This window comes from Rhea americana, unplaced genomic scaffold (assembly GCF_003343005.1).
Source record: "Rhea americana isolate MKP2758 unplaced genomic scaffold, rheAme1 scaffold_278, whole genome shotgun sequence".
NCBI classification, from domain to species: domain Eukaryota; kingdom Metazoa; phylum Chordata; class Aves; order Rheiformes; family Rheidae; genus Rhea; species Rhea americana.
Window position 1 is genome coordinate 170,128 of NW_028186399.1, and position 22,153 is coordinate 192,280.

Genomic DNA, 22,153 nt, shown 5'->3' on the forward strand with positions numbered 1-22,153 from the left:
GGGACGGATGGGTGCAATCCTTGGTGGCTGCAGAGGAGATTGTGGTGAAACCAGACCTTGCCCAGGTTGGTATCTCCTGCAGGGTACAACCTAGTGTGGATGGTGCTGGGGCAGTGGAGTGGGAGAYGGCACGCAGGGTCACAGGGTAGGTGGCACTTAGCATGGCTGTCGTGTGTGAGGGAGCCTTCTYGGTCAGTACCTCCCTCCTTTGTGGAGCCCCAGCCTGTGATGAAGCATCTGGCTCCTTCATGGAAAATATGTGAATAATCTGGGAGACATATAGGTTTGATGGTGCTGCTGAACTTGACAGGCATGTTGAGCTCGAGAAGTGCCACATCGTAGTCCAGGCTGTAGACGTTGTAGAAAGGGTGCTTGTAGATACGGAATATTTTTTCCACTTTCCCATCGATGCCATTCAGGAAGGGTGTTCCTAGAAAGGCCACCCACATTTTGGGGTCACTGTAACTGCAGAAAGAGAGCAAACCTGGCTGTTAGGAGCATGGCTTAGCAAAAAGTGCCATTTTCTGCTTGCTCTGGGGCTGGGATGCACTATGGCCGTAAGTTGTGAGGCCAAGGCCCCTAGCTCCATCATATGTCACACACACCCATTCTTAGCACTTACCTGCAGGGGCACATCTCTAATACGTAGTGTGTGCTTCCAGGGGGGCACAGCATCCCAGCTGTGGTGCTAAACTGCAAGGAAGGGGATGGGCAGGTGGGCAGACGGGGATGAGGCCGTGGGCAGGCAGGCTTTACCAGCCCATTTCAGACTTACATATCAAAGCAGTGAGCTGCAGAGAGCAGCCACCTGTCAGCAATGAGGACAGCCCCACATTTGTGCTCCTTCCGCCGAAGCCAGAGACTGACTTGCCATGGCCATTCTCCCCGAGCTGCAGTGCTGCCACCCACGATCTTGCTGAAGGCCAGAGCAGTAGTTAAGCCACAATCTGAGACAGAAAAAGAGCCAACAGTGTGCTAAGAAACCGTAAGTGACAAGGGAGGTCTGTCCTTCCATGGCTTCTGCCATGGAGCAGCCTTTTGGGGAGACATAGACAGGGCAGTAGGATGTGATGAATTTCTTCTAGCTGCCAGTGACAAGACTTGGCAGATGTGGTATGATTTGGAAGCTTTTTTTGTTTTCACACATCACATCTTCTGGGGACTTCCCATGTGAGAAGGGGAAATTTGGATGGGCTGGCTGAGCTGTTGTAGAGCAAGGATGCAAGCAAGCGTAGCCCAAGCAGTGCTTGGTGATGCAGGGTGTGTTTTGGGCTGCCACATTCTGCAGAGCTGTCATGCCAACCAGTATTAGCAGACTGGCTGAGCAGAAGGCCCGCATGCTGGGGAACTGGACAGCTGCTTATGGAACAGAAGCAGCCACATTCCCTGGCAGAAGATTTGTACCCTACTTGTCCAGATTTTTCTTGTTTATCTCCTGACCCTCACAAGCTGATTAAGAGCTCCAGGGTGCTGAGGAACAGAGGCTGGCCCAGGATCCCAGTGGTAAAACTTGGGGCCCAAGACAGCCCATGTGAGGTTGATGGGCTGAAGTGTATGAGGGCAGTGCTGTGGAGTCTGAGTATCGTGGGATAAGGGTCAGCAGCAGTTGCATGCGGCCCAGGAGTGCTTACCACAGTTGCGCTCATCAGCGCCGTTGCTGCAGTCAACAATGCCATCRCATTCGGGATTTGTTTTTCCAATACAGACCTTGTTGGAGCACTTGAAGGTGAGGCTGGTACAAGGCACCACTGGAAGGCAATAACCCATGGCCTGCTTAGTAACCTCAATGCTAGCGGCTGGAGGTCTCTTGTCAGGGGCTGGAGGTCACCTACCAGCATATCAATAAATTGGGTGTCAGTGAACTTTTACCTGGGGTTTGAGTGGGGTTGGTAGGCTCAGTTGTTTTCAGAGTTGCAGAGGTTTCTCTCCTGGTTGTGGTGGTCTTCACACTCAGGGTGGTTCCATTGATTGGGCTTGTAGCTGTTGTGCTGGGCTGCGGCATGAGGATGGCTGTGGTGGAAGCTCTGGTGATGGCTGAACTTGAAAAGGTGCCTGTGTCTGGACTGGGCAGCTGTGCCATGGTATCCAGGATCCAGTCTTTGAATTTGGTAACTCTGGAGTACACACCAGGTTTCTCAGCCTGGGCACATCCAATTCCCCAGCTCACAATGCCAGCCAGGTAGAACACGCCTGGGGTTTCCTCACAGGCCAAAGGCCCACCAGAATCTCCCTGAGGGAGAAGCAAGACAATGACTGCTCAGCCCACTCTGCCCCAAGACAGGTCTGCCTGGAGCTCCTCAGCCACATTGGGAGGGCTTAGATAGCACCCAATTCCTCTYTCTCCAGTCTCTGAAGATGGCCCACCCAGCCCAGAGGGGCTGTCTGCTCCCATGCAGTGCATGCAAGACATGAGTGAGCAGAGATCAATGGCTTAATCTGATCACACAGATACATAATGGCATTTGGCATGAAAGTTAATTGCTCCTGACAACTCCTTTCTATGAAGGAGAGCAACCAACCACTACCGCTTTGWCTCACTGCCACAGGAGGAGAGACTGTTTTTCCTAGAGCTCCAGTTTTCCCAAATTGGAGCAGCAAGATTCCACCTTAAGTCATGCTCAGTTTGATGGAGCTTCGTTTACCTTTCTCAACTCCCTGGCAGTGGGCCATTCCTTTTTGACATAAGGCACATGTTGATTATAACTTGGCTACAGCAGCTCAGCAGAGATTTCCCAAGGCAATGCTGAGACTGTGAATTAGTCCAGCTGCARCAATCTGTGGAGGAGTGGAGAAACATCAGACTCTTACCTGGCATGAGTCTACCTTCCCTTCCAGGAAGCCAGCACAGATCATTCGGTCAGTGAGGGAGAAGTTATAGAGGAAGTCGCAGATCTTCTGGTCTATAATGCCCACAAAGGCTTTCTGCAGGCTCTCAGGTTCAGTGACTGCAAGAAAACAAAGGGGTTAATGAGTGTAGCAGAGAGAAGTGGGAGCTAAAGGCTTTTAGACTGATTGAACGTGTGCTTCTGAAAAGCAGGCTTTAATCCCAGATAGGAGCTTACTCTGCAGCCCTGAAGCACTTGGTTTACCAGGGCAGAGTTTTGTACCTGTGTGCAGGACGCTGGGCACAGGCAACAAGTTTTCTGCCATCTTAACAGTTTGCAAGCTCCTTGCCAACTGCAGAGGGACAGTAAGACTTCTTTGGTAGCACATATGCYACCTTCAATCTCTCTGGCAAAATGGGGTCCTCGCTCTTTCTAATTGCTTGGAACATCTTTGTGACAAAGCCTTGTGTAGTCACCRAGTCAGATGGCCTGCTGGGGAATTCACAGGAAACCACTGAGGCAATGATCTACCATTGCTTAATAGGGGAAAACTATTCAGGGGATCCCAGCTAGTTACTCCTGGTTCCTGCCAAGCTGCTATCTCCATTTTCTTGTTTGCTGGCAGCTTCTAAAGAAAGAACTGTAATTTAAGGTAGTTTTCCACATGCCTTTACTTTTGCCTTTGGCTCCCATGTTCCTGTGAGTTCCTGACTGTCCCTGTTATAGGCTCCTGTATGTTCCCAGGCATCTTTCTGGGTTGCTTTGGTACAGGCTTTGCCACTGAATCTGTCAGTGYGCCAGAACAAATCAACTGGTAAAGCATCACTGCTTACCATTGCCTTCTTGGGTGTTTCCCCACCCAGAAATCACACACTTTTTGCCAACKGGAAACTTCTGCACAGCAAGTGGGAGACAGACGGGCTGGATGTATTTGTTGAAGACGAGGGGTTTTGCCAGCTCTAATATAGCAACATCAAAGTCCAAAATGATAGGGTTGAAGAGGGGGTGCTGGATCACTCTTGTTACGTTGGCTTTCACTGTGTTCCCATCTGTTCCATTTAGTGATGTAGTTCCCATATAGGCTTTGATATCTTCTGGCTTTGTCCTGCAAATACATAATCCTAAACATACATTCACACACATGCCTAGCATGAATTCTGAGCTCATTARCTGTTTAAATTACAAGCAACTTTAAATCATCAGTGTCTGAAATCTTGCTTCACCAAAGCAGAGCCCAGYACACACAAGAGTAGCCCTAAGGAGTCAGGCATAAAGAACTCGTTTCCAACAGTGGTACATCTTCAGAACRTCTCCTGAGGAGCAGGTAAGCATGTAGTAATGCTCTCCAAGCCTTCAGGAATCTGTTGTTATTTCAGAAATGTTTTGACACACAGATGGTGTCTCTGTATTCAGAAGGCCTTAATGGATTTTTTAACTTGAAGTTTTCTAGAGTTGCATTTTCTTTGTTTTTTTTTTAACCCATGTAAACTTTAAATATCTGGCACTTTTCATGGTGAGGTGTTCCATAGCTTAATGACATTTATGAAGAACTGCTTTCCTTTGCTTGTTTTGTACCTCCTCTTGGTGGTACTTTCATTTRATAGCTTTTAAAAAAAGAAGTAAAAAGACATTTTGTAAACACTTATTCTGCGCTATCCATAATTTTATAGGTGCAATCGTACGCTCCTGACCCAGTTGTCTCTTTTCCTAAATCTAGTTTGGTCTATTTTATCATGCCTGTTAAGGATGCTGTTCTACACCTGGATTACCCTTTGTGCCTTCTGTTACCCTCTTTACAATGCCTTTACAATATAGGGTGCCTTTCCTCAAAGAACAGTTACTTTTCTTTAACAAACAGTCATATGGAGCCTGCCCTTTGCCACCTCTCCAAAGTATGTTGTCYTCACTCCCTGTCCAGGCCATTTTAACCCTTCCCTGCCTCATCCCAGCCTCTCCACAAAATCCCTTTGCAATTAACATCTAGCCACGATGAAAACTGGTGTCCTGTGTTGTTTTTCACTGGTGACTATTGTTTTTCACTGGTGACACCATTGCCACAGCTGTGGGTTTGGCTGCATGGCCATGTAGACTTGTACAGGTCTGTGTCAATGGCCAAGCAAACTGGAACAGCATTAGCAACAAACACTGCCATCCACTCCTGCCATAGCATGGTTGGGATCTTACTGATTGAAGCAGTGAGCTGCTGACAGCAGCCAGCGATCCCCAATTATGGTGGCTCCACAGAAATGCCTTGAGTCTTCTTTCAGGCTGACTTGCCAGGGGATCTCTCCGCTGGAAGCATCCATTCCTCCCACAATCTTGCTGGGTTTGGAGAGTCCGGGTCGTCCTCCACACTCTGAACAAAAATGCAAGCATGACTTGTGATTACTCCTAGCAGAAGACAAGTAAGGAATGACTTTTGCTTTCTCTAGCTGGTAAGTCCGGGCAGGGACAAGTCAGGGCCAAAGTCTGAGGCATCTGCCCAAGCCCTTCCTGATGATCCTGGGGATTTCTCATGGTGGCTGAGCACTACTATACATGGCCTTCATCCTAACTGCTGTTCTGAGACTTGTTCTTGGCAGGGTCTTAAGCCTGTGCCTCTCCCAAAGGCAGAGTAATGAGTATCTCTGTGCCCCTTAGCTCTGCCATTACAGATAGAAAGTTAATCCTCAATTTAGAAAAATGCCCTACATCTGTATCTCCCTGCAGGGCTACTGGGAGGACTCCTGGAAGCTAACAGGTCCTCCTGTAGAAACCTCTGCTTTGAGAAGATACCTAACTGCTGTGAAATTGCAGCCACTGAACTTGAAATACTGGGAGATCGTTGGGAGGCAAAGAAAAGTGAGTGTCCAGTCAACAGGTTAAGCAGTATCAGGCACTGGTGAGTGTTAGTACCCTGCATCTGCCAGGTGTCCTGGGCCTGATGGAGCCAGGTGCTGGGCACAAAATTACGCATTCAGTTGCATGAGCAAGTGAGCCCATGAAACTTGTCCGTACCAGTACCAAGTGACTTGGCCACTTTGCTCTGGGCTAAGCTGAGGCAGTCTTGGCCTTTGGCACTTAGTTGAGGGTTGTGTGTGWCACCCTGACAAAGGTTATTTCAACTCAGTGAAAAAGTAGGCCCTCCACTGGGACCTATACCTGCCACTCTTTCTACCCTGCTGCACCCACTCTGTGACCATCTCGTACCTTGTGGCCTAGAAGCAGTGGCTGGCTTGCTRGCAGCTGGGCCTGGTGAAGTGCTGGGGGTTGCTCCAGCGGTAGTGTTGCTAAGATCTTCAGAGATGACCATGCTGCTATTAGTGCTGGAGTGTATTAGTGGGACAGTATGTGTTATGGAGGTGGGGAAGGCAGAAATAGCATCTAAGATCCAGTCTCTGAGTTTAGTAACACGGGTATAAACCCCAGGCCGCCTGGCTTCAGCACATCCAATTCCCCAGCTCACGATTCCAGCTAGGAAAAACTTGCCAGATGGTTCTTCGCAAACCAGGGGCCCACCAGAGTCACCCTGCAAAAGAAGTGTGAATGGTGAGCCTTCTCCAGCTAAGCTCTAAGCCTGCTCTGTCTGCCCTCAGCATACCTCCACCAGGTCTTTAATTAGAGGAGCAGAAGCAGCAGAGCAGCTCTGATTTAGCTTCCCTGGCTCACAACAGTGTTTTCTCCTTAATCATTGTGAAAAATCAGRATTTTCTCCAGGTATGAAATTTCAGGCTAGATAAATGCTAACTAGGGAAACCACCAAGTTGTCATCAAAAAAAAAAAAAAAACTGTTGTGGATGTTTTAGCTTCCACTGCTGCCCTTTGCCAGTGGTAAAATGACTTTAATTTGAGGACTTGCCAGGTAGGTCTGTAACATCAGCCCTGTTTTATGATTCAGGAACTAGAGAAAAGTAGCTAAGTAGCCAAAACWGCCACCTGAACATGCAGGTGCATATGGGGAAGAAAAAAGTCTCATTTGGAGAGASAGGCTGGCTCCCCTGGGCTGTTTCTCACCTGGCAGGAGTCAATTTTCCCCTCCAGATAACCAGCACACAGCATCCTGTCTGTGAGGACGTGGCTGTAGAGGCTGGAGCACAGCGTCTGGTCCAGCAGCTCCACTGTTGCTTTCTGCAGGAACTCTGGCTTCAGCACTGAATGGAAGAGACGCAATTGTGAACTCCCCGCCACAGAGTCTTGCAGTGGGTCCAGCTCCCTGTGTCACAGCCCACATTGCCTGASCAGAGCACAACCCTACTGCCCTTCTCCACCCTTCCCTCATGTGCTCTGCTTCTGTCCCATCACGCGTCCTCCCCTGCCGCCAGACTTTGCTTACGGAAATCCTCCTTGAGGTAGCCCCAGCCAGAGATAAGGCACTTCTTTCTGGTGGGGAAGTGATGCCCAGCATCTGGCAGGCACACGGGCTGGATGTACTTAGTGAAGGCCATAGGTCTCTTCAGCTCCAGCACAGCCACATCRTAGTCAGCTGTGTCCGCATTGTAGGAGGGGTGCGAGATGATCCTCGCGATGCCCATTTTCACTGCGCCACTATCTGTACTGCTGAGCGAAGTAGTCCCAGTGTAAGCTGCCCACATAGCTGGATCCTGAAACCTGGAAGACACACAAATAGGACTGTGCAGGCCTGGAGCCAGCAGAATTGCCCTACAAACCACAGCTGACGTGCTTACTGCGGGTGATGCTACCTCCCTGCCTTTCGGTGCCCGGTCCTGCCTGTCCCCCGGCTATCAGCTTCGGGACATGAATTTCCTATGGCTAAAGCTGGCAGGGCAAAGAAACYAACAGTGACTGAGCAGTCTGAGCACAGTGAGAGCCTTATGAGATGGCAGCTTTTAGAAATGGGGCAAGAAAAGGAGTTTGACTAGYGCTTACTCAGTAAAGCAGTGAGCGGCAGACACCAGCCATTTCTCTGTGAGGACAGCAGCACCGCAGAAGTGCTCGTTGTTCTCTCGCAAGCTGACTTGCCACGGAAACTCCCCTCTGGATGCTTCGGAGCCTCCTATTATCCTGCTGGCAGYCTGCATGGCAGGGCGGCTCCCGCAGTCTGAAAGGCAGGTGAGAGCTCGTGTAAGCGCATTGGAATCCTGCAGCTGGACACAGGGAGAACCAGGCACATGTTGCAAGGGTCTCTCTGGGGCGAGAAAAAAATCTGCTTCAGTGCAAAGCATGCTCCCAGCCTCTCCCAGCACATGCCCAAGCACCAGGGCATTGCTGTGGCTGTTACAGGCGAGTAGGCTTTAACCTGCAGTTCTAGAAAAGGCTTGCAACTCACTGACCCATCAYAGGATCCTCCCAGAAACCCTTTAAAGCAAGCCAAATAGTGAGAGAAAGGKCTCAGGTAGTGTCCCAAGCCCAGCCACTGTCTCCTGAGCTGCTCCCAGAAGCCTGTGGACATGCACAGCTTGAGCAGCACTCCAGCCCACCAAAAGCTTACGGGCTAGTCCCTGGACCTGCTCCCCCATCAACACCTACAGGAGGGACATCACTGGTGTCCTGGCTTCCTCAGGTTCACGCTTAGGGGAGTGATAACATTACAGTGCCAGTGTGAGGGACTCTGTCTCGAGCAGTAAAGGTGAGTGATGCCTGCAGGGCACTGTATCTCTGCGCTCTATCTTCACTCGTCTTCTTCAGTTACTGCCTTGATGATGCTGTCTGTGACCAAGCCATATCTCAGCTGTGCTTATCAAGACCCAAAGAAAGTCTGAGCTCCAGACTTCCAGTGTGGGTGGAAATGGGTTTGGGCATGCCCTTGCAGCCAGGCTTCTTGTGGCATTGCTGGAAGATGCTTGTGTGCACTCTCGCAAAGAGCTGTGGCTTGGGTGTATGGGCTTCACTGGCTCATGAGAATATAACAGTTGATCCCTGTCTTATTATGCCCCTCACAGCTGTCGCAGGGACTGAGATGTTTCTATGTTACAGTTCTTTTCATCCTGATGTGGACATCTTCAGTCAGCCTAACATATCATGCCCTGTCCTTAGTTCCTGCCAGTGACCAGAAAGTCTACTGTTGTTACAACTATTGAGGGCTGCAGTGTTGGGTTGTGGCCCAGCAGGGTGCTTAGGTCCTGATGCAAGAGACCTGCTGTGAGAGACTCACCACAGCCCTTTTCATCAGAGGCATCAGAGCAGTCCTTTTGGCCATATGCATTTCCATATTTTCTTTCCATATGCATTGGCTGTTGCAGCAAGTAAACCTGTCTCCAGGGCAGCTCCCTGGGGACAGCAAGGCTTCGGTCATTCATGTGGCTTCTGCAGYCCTCTCTATGACTGTCTTCCTGGCTCTCTCAGTGGCAACCACCACTGTGTCTTCACACAGTGTTTCCTGGCAGTGTTAGTATCCCCTTGGGGTGGAGCTGGAAGCTTAGCTGCATCTTGGGGTTAAACTTTTGGGGTGGGGGGCAGAGAAAAAGAGCCCTGTTATGAGCAAGATGGGGCACAAACACCTTTCATATCTGCAATCAGGCACACAGGTGACTTGTGAAGGGAAGAGGACTCTAGCTTACAGAGTGCAGTTTTGCTACAGGGAACTGGCATTTATCACTGTTCTGCTAGGGCACGCAGCTCTTCCCGCTTGCCTGGCTCTTACCTGTTTTCAATCCAGGTCTGTATGGAGAAATCTCACTTGGGCCTGTAACAAAGCAGAGGGAAGGGAAGATAATGAAGATGACCCAGGCTGGGGTTGCAGGAGCTGCAGGCTTTCCTGACCGCTCTGCTCCTGGGCAGGGCTGGCAGAGGCCAGCTTTCCCTGCTTTGCCTGTCACATAGCTAGGGGGAAACACCTGCAGCGAGCTCCTGGCCCGTTTTGTTTTCTGGGTCCCACGGCCAGCTAGCAGATACCTGCTCTGCTTTGTGATGGATGCAGGACACAGTGGATGAGCAGCTGTGTCCAGAGATGTTCAGCAAYCACCAAGAGCTAAACATGGTTCTGCCACCGCCTTGTAATGAGCAGGGCTGCCTATGCTTGCAGTGCTGGGCTCCCCATGCCTGGAGCTTGTCTCCTGAGCCTACAGAGAGACTGGAAGTGAAATGCTGAAGTGAGATCCTATCTTTCCGGAAGGCAGGAGTTCCTGCTGCAGCATAACTGGTTCACCCTAGAGTCAGGCAGAGCATCCTTTGGAGGTTTGGCTTGGATGCCTGACAGCAGTTCTATTTCCAACACTGCTGCTGGGCATGAAGCATTGACTGGGCATCTAAAGCTAAAGTCCTGAGCCAGTTTGGCTATCTGAGAAATGGTTTGTGGTTTTGCTAGTGTGACCTGTGCTGACAGCAGCACTTGCATGGAGCACCTTGCTCTGGTTTCCTGGCACAGATGGGARGAGCATACCTGTAAGAGAAGCTGAGGATATAGTCCCATAAGCAGCCAGGGAGAGACCTTGCCTGCGCAGGGCAGCAGCCAGCCCATGTCTGAGAGCTTCTTCCTCCTCTGTAGAGCTCAGAGTCTGGGAATCCTGGGGAGCAAAGCGGAGGCGGAAACGGACAATCACGCTTGAGTTTCCATTCCTGCTGGAAGACAAAGAGAATCATGGGGCGCTTTTTCTCTACGGTCAGTAAGAGRGGCAGGCCTTATGCATGAATGCCCTCAGCTTCTATGCTAGTGGCCCACAGGGAACTTTGGAGAAATAAAACTACTCAATTATTCATGACTCAAGATTCTCTGATGATGTGGCCGGGGCCACTGAAGCGGTCATTCAATTTTTCTTCTTTGGCCCAAAATTCAACTTTGGTTGAACAAGACCACTTTCCTCACCCTCACTGACTTCATTTCAAGGTGAAAGAATCCAGAACATCCAGAAAGAATCCCAAAAGCAATACAGCTTTGACCAAAAAGCAGTTTCTCTTTTTACTTGTTTTGAACAAAAAAAACATTTCAGGCTACCAAGATCACACATCTGTAGTAGCACGCCTGGTCTGAAGGGARAGCAGTCTACACTCACCTGTAGCCCAGGATGGTGCAACCAGTGCAGCTTGAGTCCAGCTGGGAGTCCTGGAAACTGGATAGAAACTGCAAAGTGAAGAATGATGGTCACACACTCACCCTGTTTTCCCCAAGCAGAAAACCTGAGGGAGACAGGACTAGTCTGCTGGCTGAGGACAGCTAGGCTGGTCTCTGGGGAACTGCAACAGCCCATCCTGAGCAATGAAGGAGCATGGGCTACACAGCAGCCTCCCAGCTCTGCCTCATGCCAAGCCTGGGACTGCAGAGCTGCAGCGTGTATGGTTCGCCTGGCTCAACTCACCAGCCTCTCTAGAGCAGGTGTCAGCACTCTGTAATAGTCCGAGTTTTCCATTTGCAAGCTGCTGTTGAATGCAATTCCTCTCAGCTCCACTGTGTGTTCAAAGCTGGTCTCTACTGCAGGATGACAGGCTGCCAGAGAGGGAAGGTTTCTATCAGAGGCACAAAAGAAACATGGAGGTTTGGGGGCCACATCGCCCACTTTGTAACACAGATCTCATCGTGTCCTTTAAAAMCCCTTGATTTTTGGCAGCTTGATTTTCCCTGACCACCACTGTGGGAGTGCCATACAGCCATGCTGGGCTACCCCCACACGTGCCACACTCTGCCAGGCATGTCAGGTGCTGCCAAGCACGTACAGGGTGCTGTAATGGGCTGACATCTGGCCGAGGGGAGCCAGAGGCAATGGGAGGAGAAGGGGGAGCCAAGGAGACAGTGGTTGAACCCTCGAGTGGGGCAGTGAGTAGAAGATGGCTGGAGTAGTGAGGTCTGGCTACAAGAAGTCTGGGAGTCATTGGGGGAAATTAAAGAGGAATGGATCTATGCAACATTAAAGTGCATTAGAATTGAATAACATTAAAAATCTGAGGTAGCTCTATACCATTCAGCGTGTGTGTGTGGCGGGGTGAGTTGTACATATTGTCCTCAGCAGAAGACATTTGAGGGTTTCTCAAATCCTGTGAAATATATGGACCATTTCTCTACTGGAAGAGGTAAACTGAAAGAACATACTCAGCTATGCACTCACCCAGCAGGATCCCCAGGTAGAGGGCTGTCACGCTGCCCACAAYGGCAGTAGCAATGGTTACCTTCCAACGGCCGGCCCTCAGTCTCCTCTGGGTGCCTAGCACTGGTTTTATTTGGTCCATGCTTTCTGAGCAGCTCTACAGATGATCTCTGTGATTAAAAACAATAGGAGGAAAAGGATAGATCTGGAGTAAAATGTGAGATGTCAGCTAGGGTCCTCAGGATCTCCAACTAGTACATAGTCACAGCAAGTAAAAGGACTAGATRCCTATCCTGTCTCCTGAACGTGTCTTAGGCTACAGGCCAGGAGATTTTATATTAACCATGATGGACATTTCCTGTCTGATTCCCCTTTCCAGTACATTTTTTTCCGAGGAGGACACTGATGCTTAGCGAGCTGGAGTGGTCCTGTCTGCCACAAGCACGAACCAGCCTGATGCCCCCATCTCTGCGCTCTGCGCAGATGCTTTTAGTGACACAAGCTCTGGTAAGTGTTAAAGCACAGTGTCGCAGCATCATGCCCTGGGGTCCAGCCAGGATGGCACACTAGCAGGCAGTCTCCTACCCTGGCACTTTTTATTCAGCAGAGAGGATTTAGSGTTTTGCCTCCTGTAATGCCAGGGTGAACAGGCATGCTAGCTTACAGCAAGAGGTGGGTATTTGCTGTTAGATACCATAGACGAGGCTCAGGATCTTGACTTGCTCTTTCTGTCTTAGAAATCACCCCTAATAAAGATCCTGAGAACAACCAGTGTCACTACCAGCTGCTTTAATGCTGCTCAAGTGTCACAGAGCTGCAGTAGTGGGTGGAACAGTTCTGATGGCAAGTACAGTATTTATCTCAGAGTAATCTTATAGGCCTGCAAATAACAAGACTAGGCTGTGGTTACATCCTTAAACATGCAACTTTGCAGTCTGAATAGAGAGCTATGGAGAGAGACCTAAGAATCACCCTGATTAAACACAGGAAAAAGTGGCATTAGACTATAAATTCCCCTTCTGAGACATGGCTGAAAACATCAAGCTTACATGTTTCTCACAACAGTATCAGAACCTGTTGTATTGCCACACACATACATACATATATATATATATATATGTATATAAAATTCATATATGTGACTCTGGAAATGCTAAATTTTCATAAGCTTAAGCCACAGACAGAATCTGACTGCTTTTGTGCAGGACTTCAGCACCCATGCAAAGTCTGGCAGAACTGCAGACCAGAACAAAACAAGTTTGAAGGGACTTCTGGGGTTTCTGGTTCAAATCCCTGCCCAAAGCAGGACCAACTTAGATCAAGTTGCTCATGTCCTTGTCCAGTTAAATTTGAATATGCTCAAAGATAAGAGATTTTGCACCTGCCTGAGTCTCCCTTCCAGTGTTCGACCACCCACATGGTGAAGAATCTTTTCCTTCTATTGAAGTAGAATTTCTCTTACTGTTATTTCTGTCCGTTGTCTCTCATCTTTTCACTGTCCACTCCAAAAAGTCTGACTCTGCCTTCTCTACAGTCTCCCTCTAGATACTTGTAGACATCTTGTAGAAATCTTATTTCGTCACTTCTACAGCAGCCATCTCTTGCTGGTCCAGAAGATGTTGCAAGTGTCTCTGTTCCAAACACTGCAAYAGCAGCTATTTGCTGAAGCAGCAGAACGTGACTTCAACAAACAGGGAAGCTGCTAAGGAACAACCTTTTCTAATGCAAATTTACCAAGCAATGAAAGAGAGAGGAGGGAAGAAAAGGACCCAGGACACTGGGAGTAGCAGAACTGCTTCTGAAGAGCTTTTCAGTGTTTTCTGAGAGGCGTCAGCAGTTCTTTAAACTGAAGCTTCTAGATAAGAGATTTTAAAAGGTCACTCCTTTGTGAGGGAAGAGACAAAGAGGGGGAAGAAGGGACAGTCTACCCAAGACGCCTCTCTAATACAGCTGAAAAAGAATATTTGGAGGTCTAACTGAGCCTTCCAGAGATAGGCACTTTGGGCCTGCCTGCTTTGTTAACAGACATTAGACAATTCAGCTCTTGCTAAGAGCAGACAAATAAGCAACATTTTTCCAGTGGTCCCTGTGACCTAAATGCATACAAGTGAGCAATCCAGTCTCTCTGTTCTTTCAATAGGCTTTGGAGTTGCTGGCTCTAACGTAATATTCAGATGCTGAACAYAGAAGCTCCAAATCTAATCCTGATATGCTGACCAGTGCAACAGGCAATATTCAGCAGCATTGCTACCAATGGACAGCAAGGACAATAGCACCCGAGAAAAAAAATAACATCACAGGCAAAATTGGCTGTGTCTGGCTGTTAGTTTAGACAACACAGGTTAGACTGAACTAATCTTGGCTGGAAGCTCACTTGACTCCAGGGTGCCAACACCTGAGCTGACCACCCTCTGCTCCCTTTATCTCTGGTGGAGATCCAGTTAGTGGAATTTAGGATGCAGTCAGTGAGACCAAATGTGCTCCTCTGCTTTAAAGTGGGTTAAATCACAGCCTGAACTCCAAGGATGAGACTAAGACTGCATTCACAAGTGACATTTCTGTGGAGTAAATCCAAAAAAGTAAAGCCCAAGAAGATGCCCAGGTGGAGATGCCATCCATAGAGTTGTTCAAATAAGCAACACCTAAAGCAGTAACTTAGAAATAGAAGCATCACCTGTGTTTGACGACATGGAGAAAGGAAAATGGAAGTATTTTTTCACCTTGGCATGTGATTCCTCCATATGCCATTTCATAGCTCTCCAGTGCTCTGCCCGGGAGCCTAATTATAACTTGATAAAACAGGAAAGTGAGGCATTAGTGGGATCCCCAAGAATTACATGTCATCTTAACCCAATAATGCTGAAAACAATGTCCTTACTTTCAGATAATTGGTTAAGATGACATCTCCAGACCAGGCAACAATTTCCTAAAGGGTCCATTAATCCTTGCAAAAGCATGGAGATGCTTTCTTGAGCACAAAAACTGAGACACAGCCTCGACAGGAGAGAGTGATCAGGCTGCCTGTCCCAGGTCAGTGACTTTATTTTCTGGTAATGCTCATGACCCTGCTTATGCCTGACTCATCCTCACCCTGCCCAATTTCCTGGCACAGCAACTCTACTGAGCACCTCATTCACCATGAAACAGGAATGTGCAAGAACATAGGGAATTAAGTGGTACCTTCCCATATTCTAATGGGTCAGAGAGAAGGAATTGTGGCATATTGCTTTTCTGACATCTGAACAGGTATTTTTAGATAATATCCTTTTTTTCCAAGGCTTGACTCATGCTTTTTGTAGAGTAAATAGACCTGGTAGTTTTTTGAGCTACTTTTTTTTTTATTATTATTTTTTGAATGAGCGATACTTAGAAGATGATTTTGAGACATCAGCGTGCTGTCTCTGTGAAAAAGAAACCATAAAATATAGCAAGTACAGCATTTCCAATACAGACAGGACAGCATTAATGTATAAAGGTGAGGTGGGTTCTTACACCCAAAGGGTTGAGGGCACACCACATACAGGAGCAAGGAAGGGACAAGGAGGAGCCACAGGAGGGAAATCCTGGTTCTTTGTCAATGCTAAGATTGTCAGGCTGTTCAATGTCAGGCTAAGATTGCAGACTCCCTGTGCCAGGGGTCTCCATTTCMTGCAATGAGCCCCACAGAGCATGAAGTTGCAAGGCTGGCCCAGAACACACAACTACTCAGCACAAATTGTGGTGGTTTTCGTCAGCTGACAGCACCTTAGGTGCTAGTGCAATAGTGCTCTCCCAGCACAGTGTTGCCAGCTAGCCACAAAAGGGACCTGCTTTTTCCACACTTACCCCTCCACATCCCCTCCCCAGTCTCTGGTCTTCCACTGCTCCATATTTCTCTTCTTTTGCCTCTCAAGCGTCCTTCCCTCTACRTTTTGATTCCTTTCCTCCAGCCTTCTTGAGCCTCTCCAGCATTCCCTGCTCTTAGTCTCGCCTCCTTCAGAACAGGCATGCTTGCTCCCATAGCTCACGTCGCTTTGCCACAGGCCCCCTTTTGCTCTTCTTTAGCTTATCTTTTGCTTCCCATATCCCCATTCCTCGTCTACCAGAGAGCATCCCTTTCATATCAGCCTTTCACCATAAGGACACGAGTAAAGTGTCACCTCTGGTCTGTTGTGATGAAGTAAGGAAGAGTCACAGAAAAGAAACAGGTCAACTGTGTATTCAAAAGTCAACTTAATTTAGTCTGCAACAGATAATAAAGCTCCGAAAACCCTAATGTCCTGAGCTGGCCTAGTCTAGGCTGTCATGGAGTCTTTGTGCTGCACTTCTGTATTCTAACTTCTTTTTTTTTTTTATCCTAACACTGTAAGCATAAGTATGGAGTAAGAGCAATCAATATGCTGCAAATGTTTGAAGAATCTAGTGTAAATAAAACATACCTGCTTTATCCTATATTAAATGTGTGTCATTACGGAGAGTTTGGTTCTTAACATAGCAATACTGACTACCTTGTCTACTGCCTTCAGACATAAAGGTTGTAAAACCATCACCTGTTCTAATGTCAAACCTGTAAGTCCTCACCCAGACAGGACCTTTGTGAAATGATGGTGTTAGTATGAAAAATATGTTACTTGCTCAAGACAGACAAGTTCAGCAGCAGATCCACCYGCAACCTCAGGAAATAACTGAGCATTTGGTCAAAGATAAGTGAAAGACTAGCGATTCGATGGCTGAGTTAAGATTTGTGGCGCTTCAGAGGAGGAATAGAGCAGAAGCAGAATCACCTTTCTGCAGAAGGAGAAGGCACAAAATGAAAACATAGTTTCTGATGTGCCCCCTGAGAGAGCCCATCATTCAGAATTGCATATGGAAGAACAACACATCACATCTGTGCCAGCAAAACACAAGCATGGGCAGGAGAGAGAAGATAGTCACTTGTGGAAGGTGAAAGCAGAAGCAGGACCAGAGAAGATAGAGACACCCGGGTAAGCAAACAGATCTGCTGGCAGAGCCACGTGGAAAGAACAGTCTCAGTTAAAGTGGGGTCAAGTCTTGTGGTTTTTTCTCTACAATCAGGAATTTTGTTGTGCAAGAATGGGGATCAGCAACCTGTTGCAGCAGTTACTGATAGAAGGTGGAATATTCTCCTGGGACAGTAGATTAATAACTAGAGTTTTCTGTGGTGGATGGTGGTATAGTGCAAGGATGCGTCAGTMTGGAGACATTAATGATCACACGACAGTTCCTATAGCCATTCCTTTATGGCTGGAGGGAACCCTAGGGTTGTAGTAGGGAAGTGAAGCGCCAGAGCGTGGACAGAGTGCTGGAATAAGACTTCTGCCTCCTCATGAGCACTTACAGTTTCTCTGAAATCTCCTCATGAGATSATGGTACACCATGAAACAAAGCTCACACAGAAACAGCAGCCAAATGGTGGGATGCATAAAGAAGTGAGAGAGYTGCTCAGCATCACTCTCACTGGTACAGATGGTACCTTAATGAGCAAAGGCAAAACTTCCACATGTAGCAGCAGATCAGCAGACAGAAAGTCAAGCAATCTTTGGCCAGTGTGGCCTTTTTGTTTCCAGAGGCACTAGCATCTTCTGCCACCAAGCTGGTTCCTTTAACCAGCTGACACCTTAGTTACTTAATCTGTTTCCAGCTTCTGTAACTGGGACATTCAGAACTGTCTGTGACTCCCTCCTAGCTGTGGGTTAACATTTAACGGGGCTGTGCTGCATTTGAAAGGTTATATCCTACTTCCAAGCAGAATGAAACAATCAAATAACAGGCTGTGAACGCCTCTTACCTGTTGCCTACAGGAGCAAAGAACTCCAGGCACTGCTTACAACAGTGCTGCGAGTTAACAAAACTGCTCTGGGTGTTACCAGTCCCTGCAGAGTAAGTAGTTTTATTAGTGATCCCTAACACCTGCTCGATTGCAGCACTCTTCTTTTCACGGTGCATCTGGCTCAGCTGTGGTCCTATCCCTCAGCAAGTCTAGTGACACTGAACAGGCCTTGTTTATTGTCCCTCTTGGACTTCAGCTGTCTCTCAATTTACAAGTAAGAAGATCCTCTCCCTGCGTGCCAGCTCTGCGGCCTCAGCCGGAACACGAGAGAGGAGCTGAGCTCCCCAGCACACACATTATCACCAGGAACAAAGGCTCTAACATCACTTCCACCTTCGAAACACTCAGCTCTTGAACTCTACCTTCGGTAACAGAGTACCAGGCAGATCTGTGCCTGCAGTTACTCTTTAAACACTTTGCTATGGATTAGAGACTAAAATAAAGGCTGTCTTCCTCTCCCCTCACTGTACTGGCTTGATCACACTGTAGAGATAGTAAATACTGAATACACATGGGGAGTATCTAGTAAGCAAGGAAGTATCATTTCTGTCCAGTTCCTTTTCACAACAGAAGCACTATATAATTTGATACTTTTCAGTTCATGAATATCTCCCCCAAAAAGCTCACATGGTTAAATAATGGCATTTCCTTTAGTCACCTCCATCCTCCTCACTTGAACGCTGTGTCTGTCCCAGTGCATAGGCTGCGGGAGAAATCTTGAAGCTGAAGAAGTTAGTGGAAGTTTTGCATGAACTATATGGGACAAAAGRTTAAAGCTGACATCTTCATTTTGCAGATAATCATATTTTATTTTTTCTTCAAGCCTACATATATCAAATGTAACGTTTAAATTATATTTTTCTTTATCTATCTTCAGCCCTTATTACAGTTTGACAGGTAAACATCAAAGCTCACGGTCACAAAACCCTCTSCTATCCCCAAACCAGTCATCTACAACATATGTTCCCCCAAAGGAAGAGCTCATGTAGAGGAAAAGCCAAGTGATGAAAGCTCGTCATTCAAGCAGGGAACTCGCAGCATCTGAGTTTACAGGATTCTTGTCATTGACTTCAAAGGCTGCACAATGGAACTTCAACGTATTGGTATGGGCTAATACCATCTAATAAACTGAAAACAATMTTTGGAACAAAGCCCTCAGACTGTAGGGCTGACACAACCTCTTAAATTAAAGGTGTAAACTCAAACTAGCATAACCCAGACTTCGACAAGAACAGATCTTCAGCTGTGTCTTTGGGAGAAGTGTCTGCTGAGGCTGTGTGATCAAGTGCAGCTGATGAGACTGTGCTTTGATAAAGTTAGGGGATGTTAGCACCTACAGACTACTAAAATTCCAAACTGTCCTCTGCTGCCTGGCTTGGTGCTTTCACCCACGGGGACCTCCTGGAGGTAGCATACAAGGGGATACATCTACACCCTCTGCAAGGCAGCCTCACAGATGGAAGACAAGTGGGTGCAAAGCTGTACTAGAACACTCAAGACTCCYTTCCTTCACCCCTGGGAACAAAGCACAATCCAGCTGCAGAAGTGGCTACATTAGATCAAACCATGATACTATTCCAGCACCTTGGAGGTTGTTATGAGATTTGTTCCATGCCAAGGTCAAAGGGGGGAATGAAAAGAGGGAAGGGTCCAGAGATCATTTTCCACAGAAACCAAGGCTCACCTATTAGACCACACAGTTTAGCATACCTGACGACATACTGGTTAACCACTAAAAGATGAAAAGCCCTACAGATATATAATCTGCAGGGAACAACTGGCAAAAATGTTTTAAACTTCCACAGAGATTCAACGGTGAGCACATTTCTGCGGACAGTGTTGGGTCTGTTGGTGGGAATAGCAGACCATATCTCCTCTAGCATCATTGTGGAAAGTGCTCCCAATRTCACTAGTATCATTTCAGAGCCAAATGGAATCAAAAAGCACTAAAAAAATGTTCAAGGATCATATAGCAATGAAAATTATTTAGCCTGAAGTGACTAAGAAGGAAGCATTAAAATTATTTACAGCTATTTTAAATAAAAGGTTAGGCATTTCTYTTAATGTGCAGTAACTTTAGCAACAAGCTTTTCTCTTAGAGCCAGTAAAGCAGGAGGTCCTTCCCCAAACATACGGGAAAATTCAGCCAGGAGGAACTGTGGCAATTTTCCAGTTCAATCTGGAAATCTCACAGTACACAGAGCAAGACCTGGCTAAATCCGTAGGAAAAGGAACAAAAAGGGGGTGCATAAGCCCTTCCAGTCAGCCMCTCCATTAAGTGAGTGCTGTGCGGGATCACTTTGAGCGCACAAATCCGCTGCACTGTAAATCTGCACTGCACAGTGCGTGCAGGCTTGAAACTGCAGCGGCCAGAGACCCAGAGATGGGCGCAGCTATCCGAGAAGGTGCAGAACGTCCCTTCCCATCCCAGCAAAGCGAGCGGATACGTTAAGGAAACGAGATGGACTTTTAAGAAGTAGCAATAACTCACCTTGCTTCGCTTTTCCTTTTCTTCACTAGGTGCTTTTCCCCCAGAAAACTCTTCTTCCCCAGGTCCAATACCTCCCATAAGCTCACCTCACCCAGTGACTGCCCAGCTACACTAGCAGAAGGAGATGCTGGAGGGGAGAGTGGGAGGCACGGAGGGAGTTCGCAGACAGAGCTTAAAGGCACAGGCTGAGAAGCAGAGTGCTCACCCTGAAAAGTTGTTCTTTTCTCTTCACTGGACTCTATCTTTAAGCATTTTTTTTTCTAGTTGCCTGTGTTGGAAACTCAAGCCAAAAGAGATCTAGCTTCTCTCCAGCCTAGGGAAAGGCTTCTGCAGTTTGCTATACAACTCCACGTGCAAGGAAAATGTCACAACTGCTGTACGGGCACWGGCAGGGCTCGTCTCGGATCACGCACAAAGCCCATAGCAGCGGCCAAACCCGGACGAGGATTTCCTTGCATTTAAGCTAGTATTTGAGCCCACAAACGATGCTTCTGCCAAGACCTCTTGAAAAGATGAAAGCACATGAAAAATTGAGAACTCTTTGCTTTTAAGCTGATTTTGTCTGCAGCTTGACACTTCAACAGCCAATTCTCACGTAATTGTCACTTCTGACACTACAGGCTCTCACCAGGTTCAACATTTACGGCAAATTTTAGCAGTTAGTGTGCTTGACAAGGAAAACGAGAAAAGAACAGAAGACGAATTAAGGGCGAGGAAATTCAGTGACAAGTTTTTTAAATTATAGTGATCATAGGAACAAGGAGGTAAAACTAGCCCTACTTGCCTGTTGGAAGGAAAATATTTTTGATTATCATTTCTGTTTTGATAAAAGCATATTCTCGTATGCCTAATACCTCCCCTCTAATGGATCTCTCCAGATCAAGAAAAAATTCTCTCCAACCGTGACAMCTTTGCTGTTTTAGATTTCCTCCTGAACACTGTGATGCACACTGGGAAGAGGCGAAAAATGAAGACTACTTGCCTAGCTGAGCTTCCTCCTTCAGGTTCAACTAACCAGGAAAATTCAATGGTTTGGGAAAGAAAATACTAAGTGACTAAATCACTGAATGCTTCCTGTGACGAGGAGGTCTTGTCCTTACTGAGGGCTTACCTTGCTCGGCTGTCATTCACTCCCTGCAACACACACAAATCCTCAGTGCAGCCTCTCCCATTTGCCATCCACGTCAATGAGATCGTGAACTTTTTACTGGGGACCTTATCCTCGCACTTTGCTTCTGTCAGGTTTCCAACTCAGTTTGGGTCCTGTGAGAAAGGAAGCAATGCGAGCACTTAGAGACTAAACCAGACAGGAGCCTGATTCGATCCGATACCTATGGCAACCACCAGATACCTGAGTGAAAAGTACWGCTCTAGTGGCCACAGAATTGCACRTGTCCCTTTGCCAACCACCACCTTCAGTAAAGTACAGAAGAAACATGATCTCAGTATGGATCTTTGGAGGTATCTAGACCAGCCTCCCACTTGAAGCTATGGAGCTTAAGTGAGTTGTAAGTATGAAACTCAACTCTGTCTTTTAGTTGTATCTGTGGTGCAGCTGGAGATCAAGGTTGCCCTTGCGTGTACACCCAGTGCACTTAAGTCATTAAGACCCTGGGTGGTCCAGTAATTGCCCACTAGTTATCTGCACAAATGAGAYAGACTGGTGTGAGACACTGAACCAACCTGAAACTAGGTCATTGACTGAACTCTTAGCAATCTTCACAAGAAAGTATTTGAGTAATTGGTGAAGGAGCTCTCAGGGTGGGAATTTCAGACTGCCCTGAAGACTCCCTTCAGGCAGCATCTGCTGTGCACAAATGCCTATGCTTAAATGTGGTGATCAGCATCCTGGGTGGGGAATCTGGCCCTTCCTTCCAGAGACTGCCTTAAGCGGTTCTTGCTGCAAAACTGAGCAAATTGTACATAGATAAGAGGCTGGCAGTCAGCAGAAACTGTTCCTGAAGAAGCAGAAATGGTCATGTAAAATGGTCTTTAGCGCACACTTAAGATAACTACGAGATGGAAATGTTTTTAATGTAATTAAGATAATCAA

The 22,153-nt window shown here is 47.4% G+C and overlaps 1 protein-coding gene across 2 annotated transcripts in view; it reads right to left on the reverse strand.

Annotated features, from left to right (window-relative positions):
• TMPRSS9 (transmembrane serine protease 9) overlaps positions 1 to 22,153 on the reverse strand; it is a 31,497-nt gene that overhangs the window by 1,277 nt on the left and 8,067 nt on the right. The window contains exons 2-18 of one of the 2 annotated variants that reach the window (XM_085308488.1): positions 21,212 to 21,363; positions 11,801 to 11,949; positions 11,057 to 11,184; positions 10,754 to 10,821; positions 10,144 to 10,319; positions 9,406 to 9,447; positions 7,692 to 7,863; positions 7,138 to 7,412; positions 6,819 to 6,955; positions 6,015 to 6,333; positions 5,010 to 5,181; positions 3,659 to 3,930; positions 2,809 to 2,945; positions 1,870 to 2,230; positions 1,632 to 1,748; positions 776 to 947; positions 200 to 465 (exon numbers count right to left, since the gene is read on the reverse strand). In XM_085308488.1, the coding sequence (XP_085164614.1) occupies positions 200 to 465; positions 776 to 947; positions 1,632 to 1,748; positions 1,870 to 2,230; positions 2,809 to 2,945; positions 3,659 to 3,930; positions 5,010 to 5,181; positions 6,015 to 6,333; positions 6,819 to 6,955; positions 7,138 to 7,412; positions 7,692 to 7,863; positions 9,406 to 9,447; positions 10,144 to 10,319; positions 10,754 to 10,821; positions 11,057 to 11,184; positions 11,801 to 11,921 (2,935 nt within the window). In that variant the 5' untranslated portion in view covers positions 11,922 to 11,949; positions 21,212 to 21,363. Of the gene's footprint in view, positions 1 to 199; positions 466 to 775; positions 948 to 1,631; positions 1,749 to 1,869; positions 2,231 to 2,808; positions 2,946 to 3,658; positions 3,931 to 5,009; positions 5,182 to 6,014; positions 6,334 to 6,818; positions 6,956 to 7,137; positions 7,413 to 7,691; positions 7,864 to 9,405; positions 9,448 to 10,143; positions 10,320 to 10,753; positions 10,822 to 11,056; positions 11,185 to 11,800; positions 11,950 to 13,241; positions 13,493 to 21,211; positions 21,364 to 22,153 lie in introns of those variants that run through there. The other variant, XM_085308489.1, reaches the window with a different exon arrangement.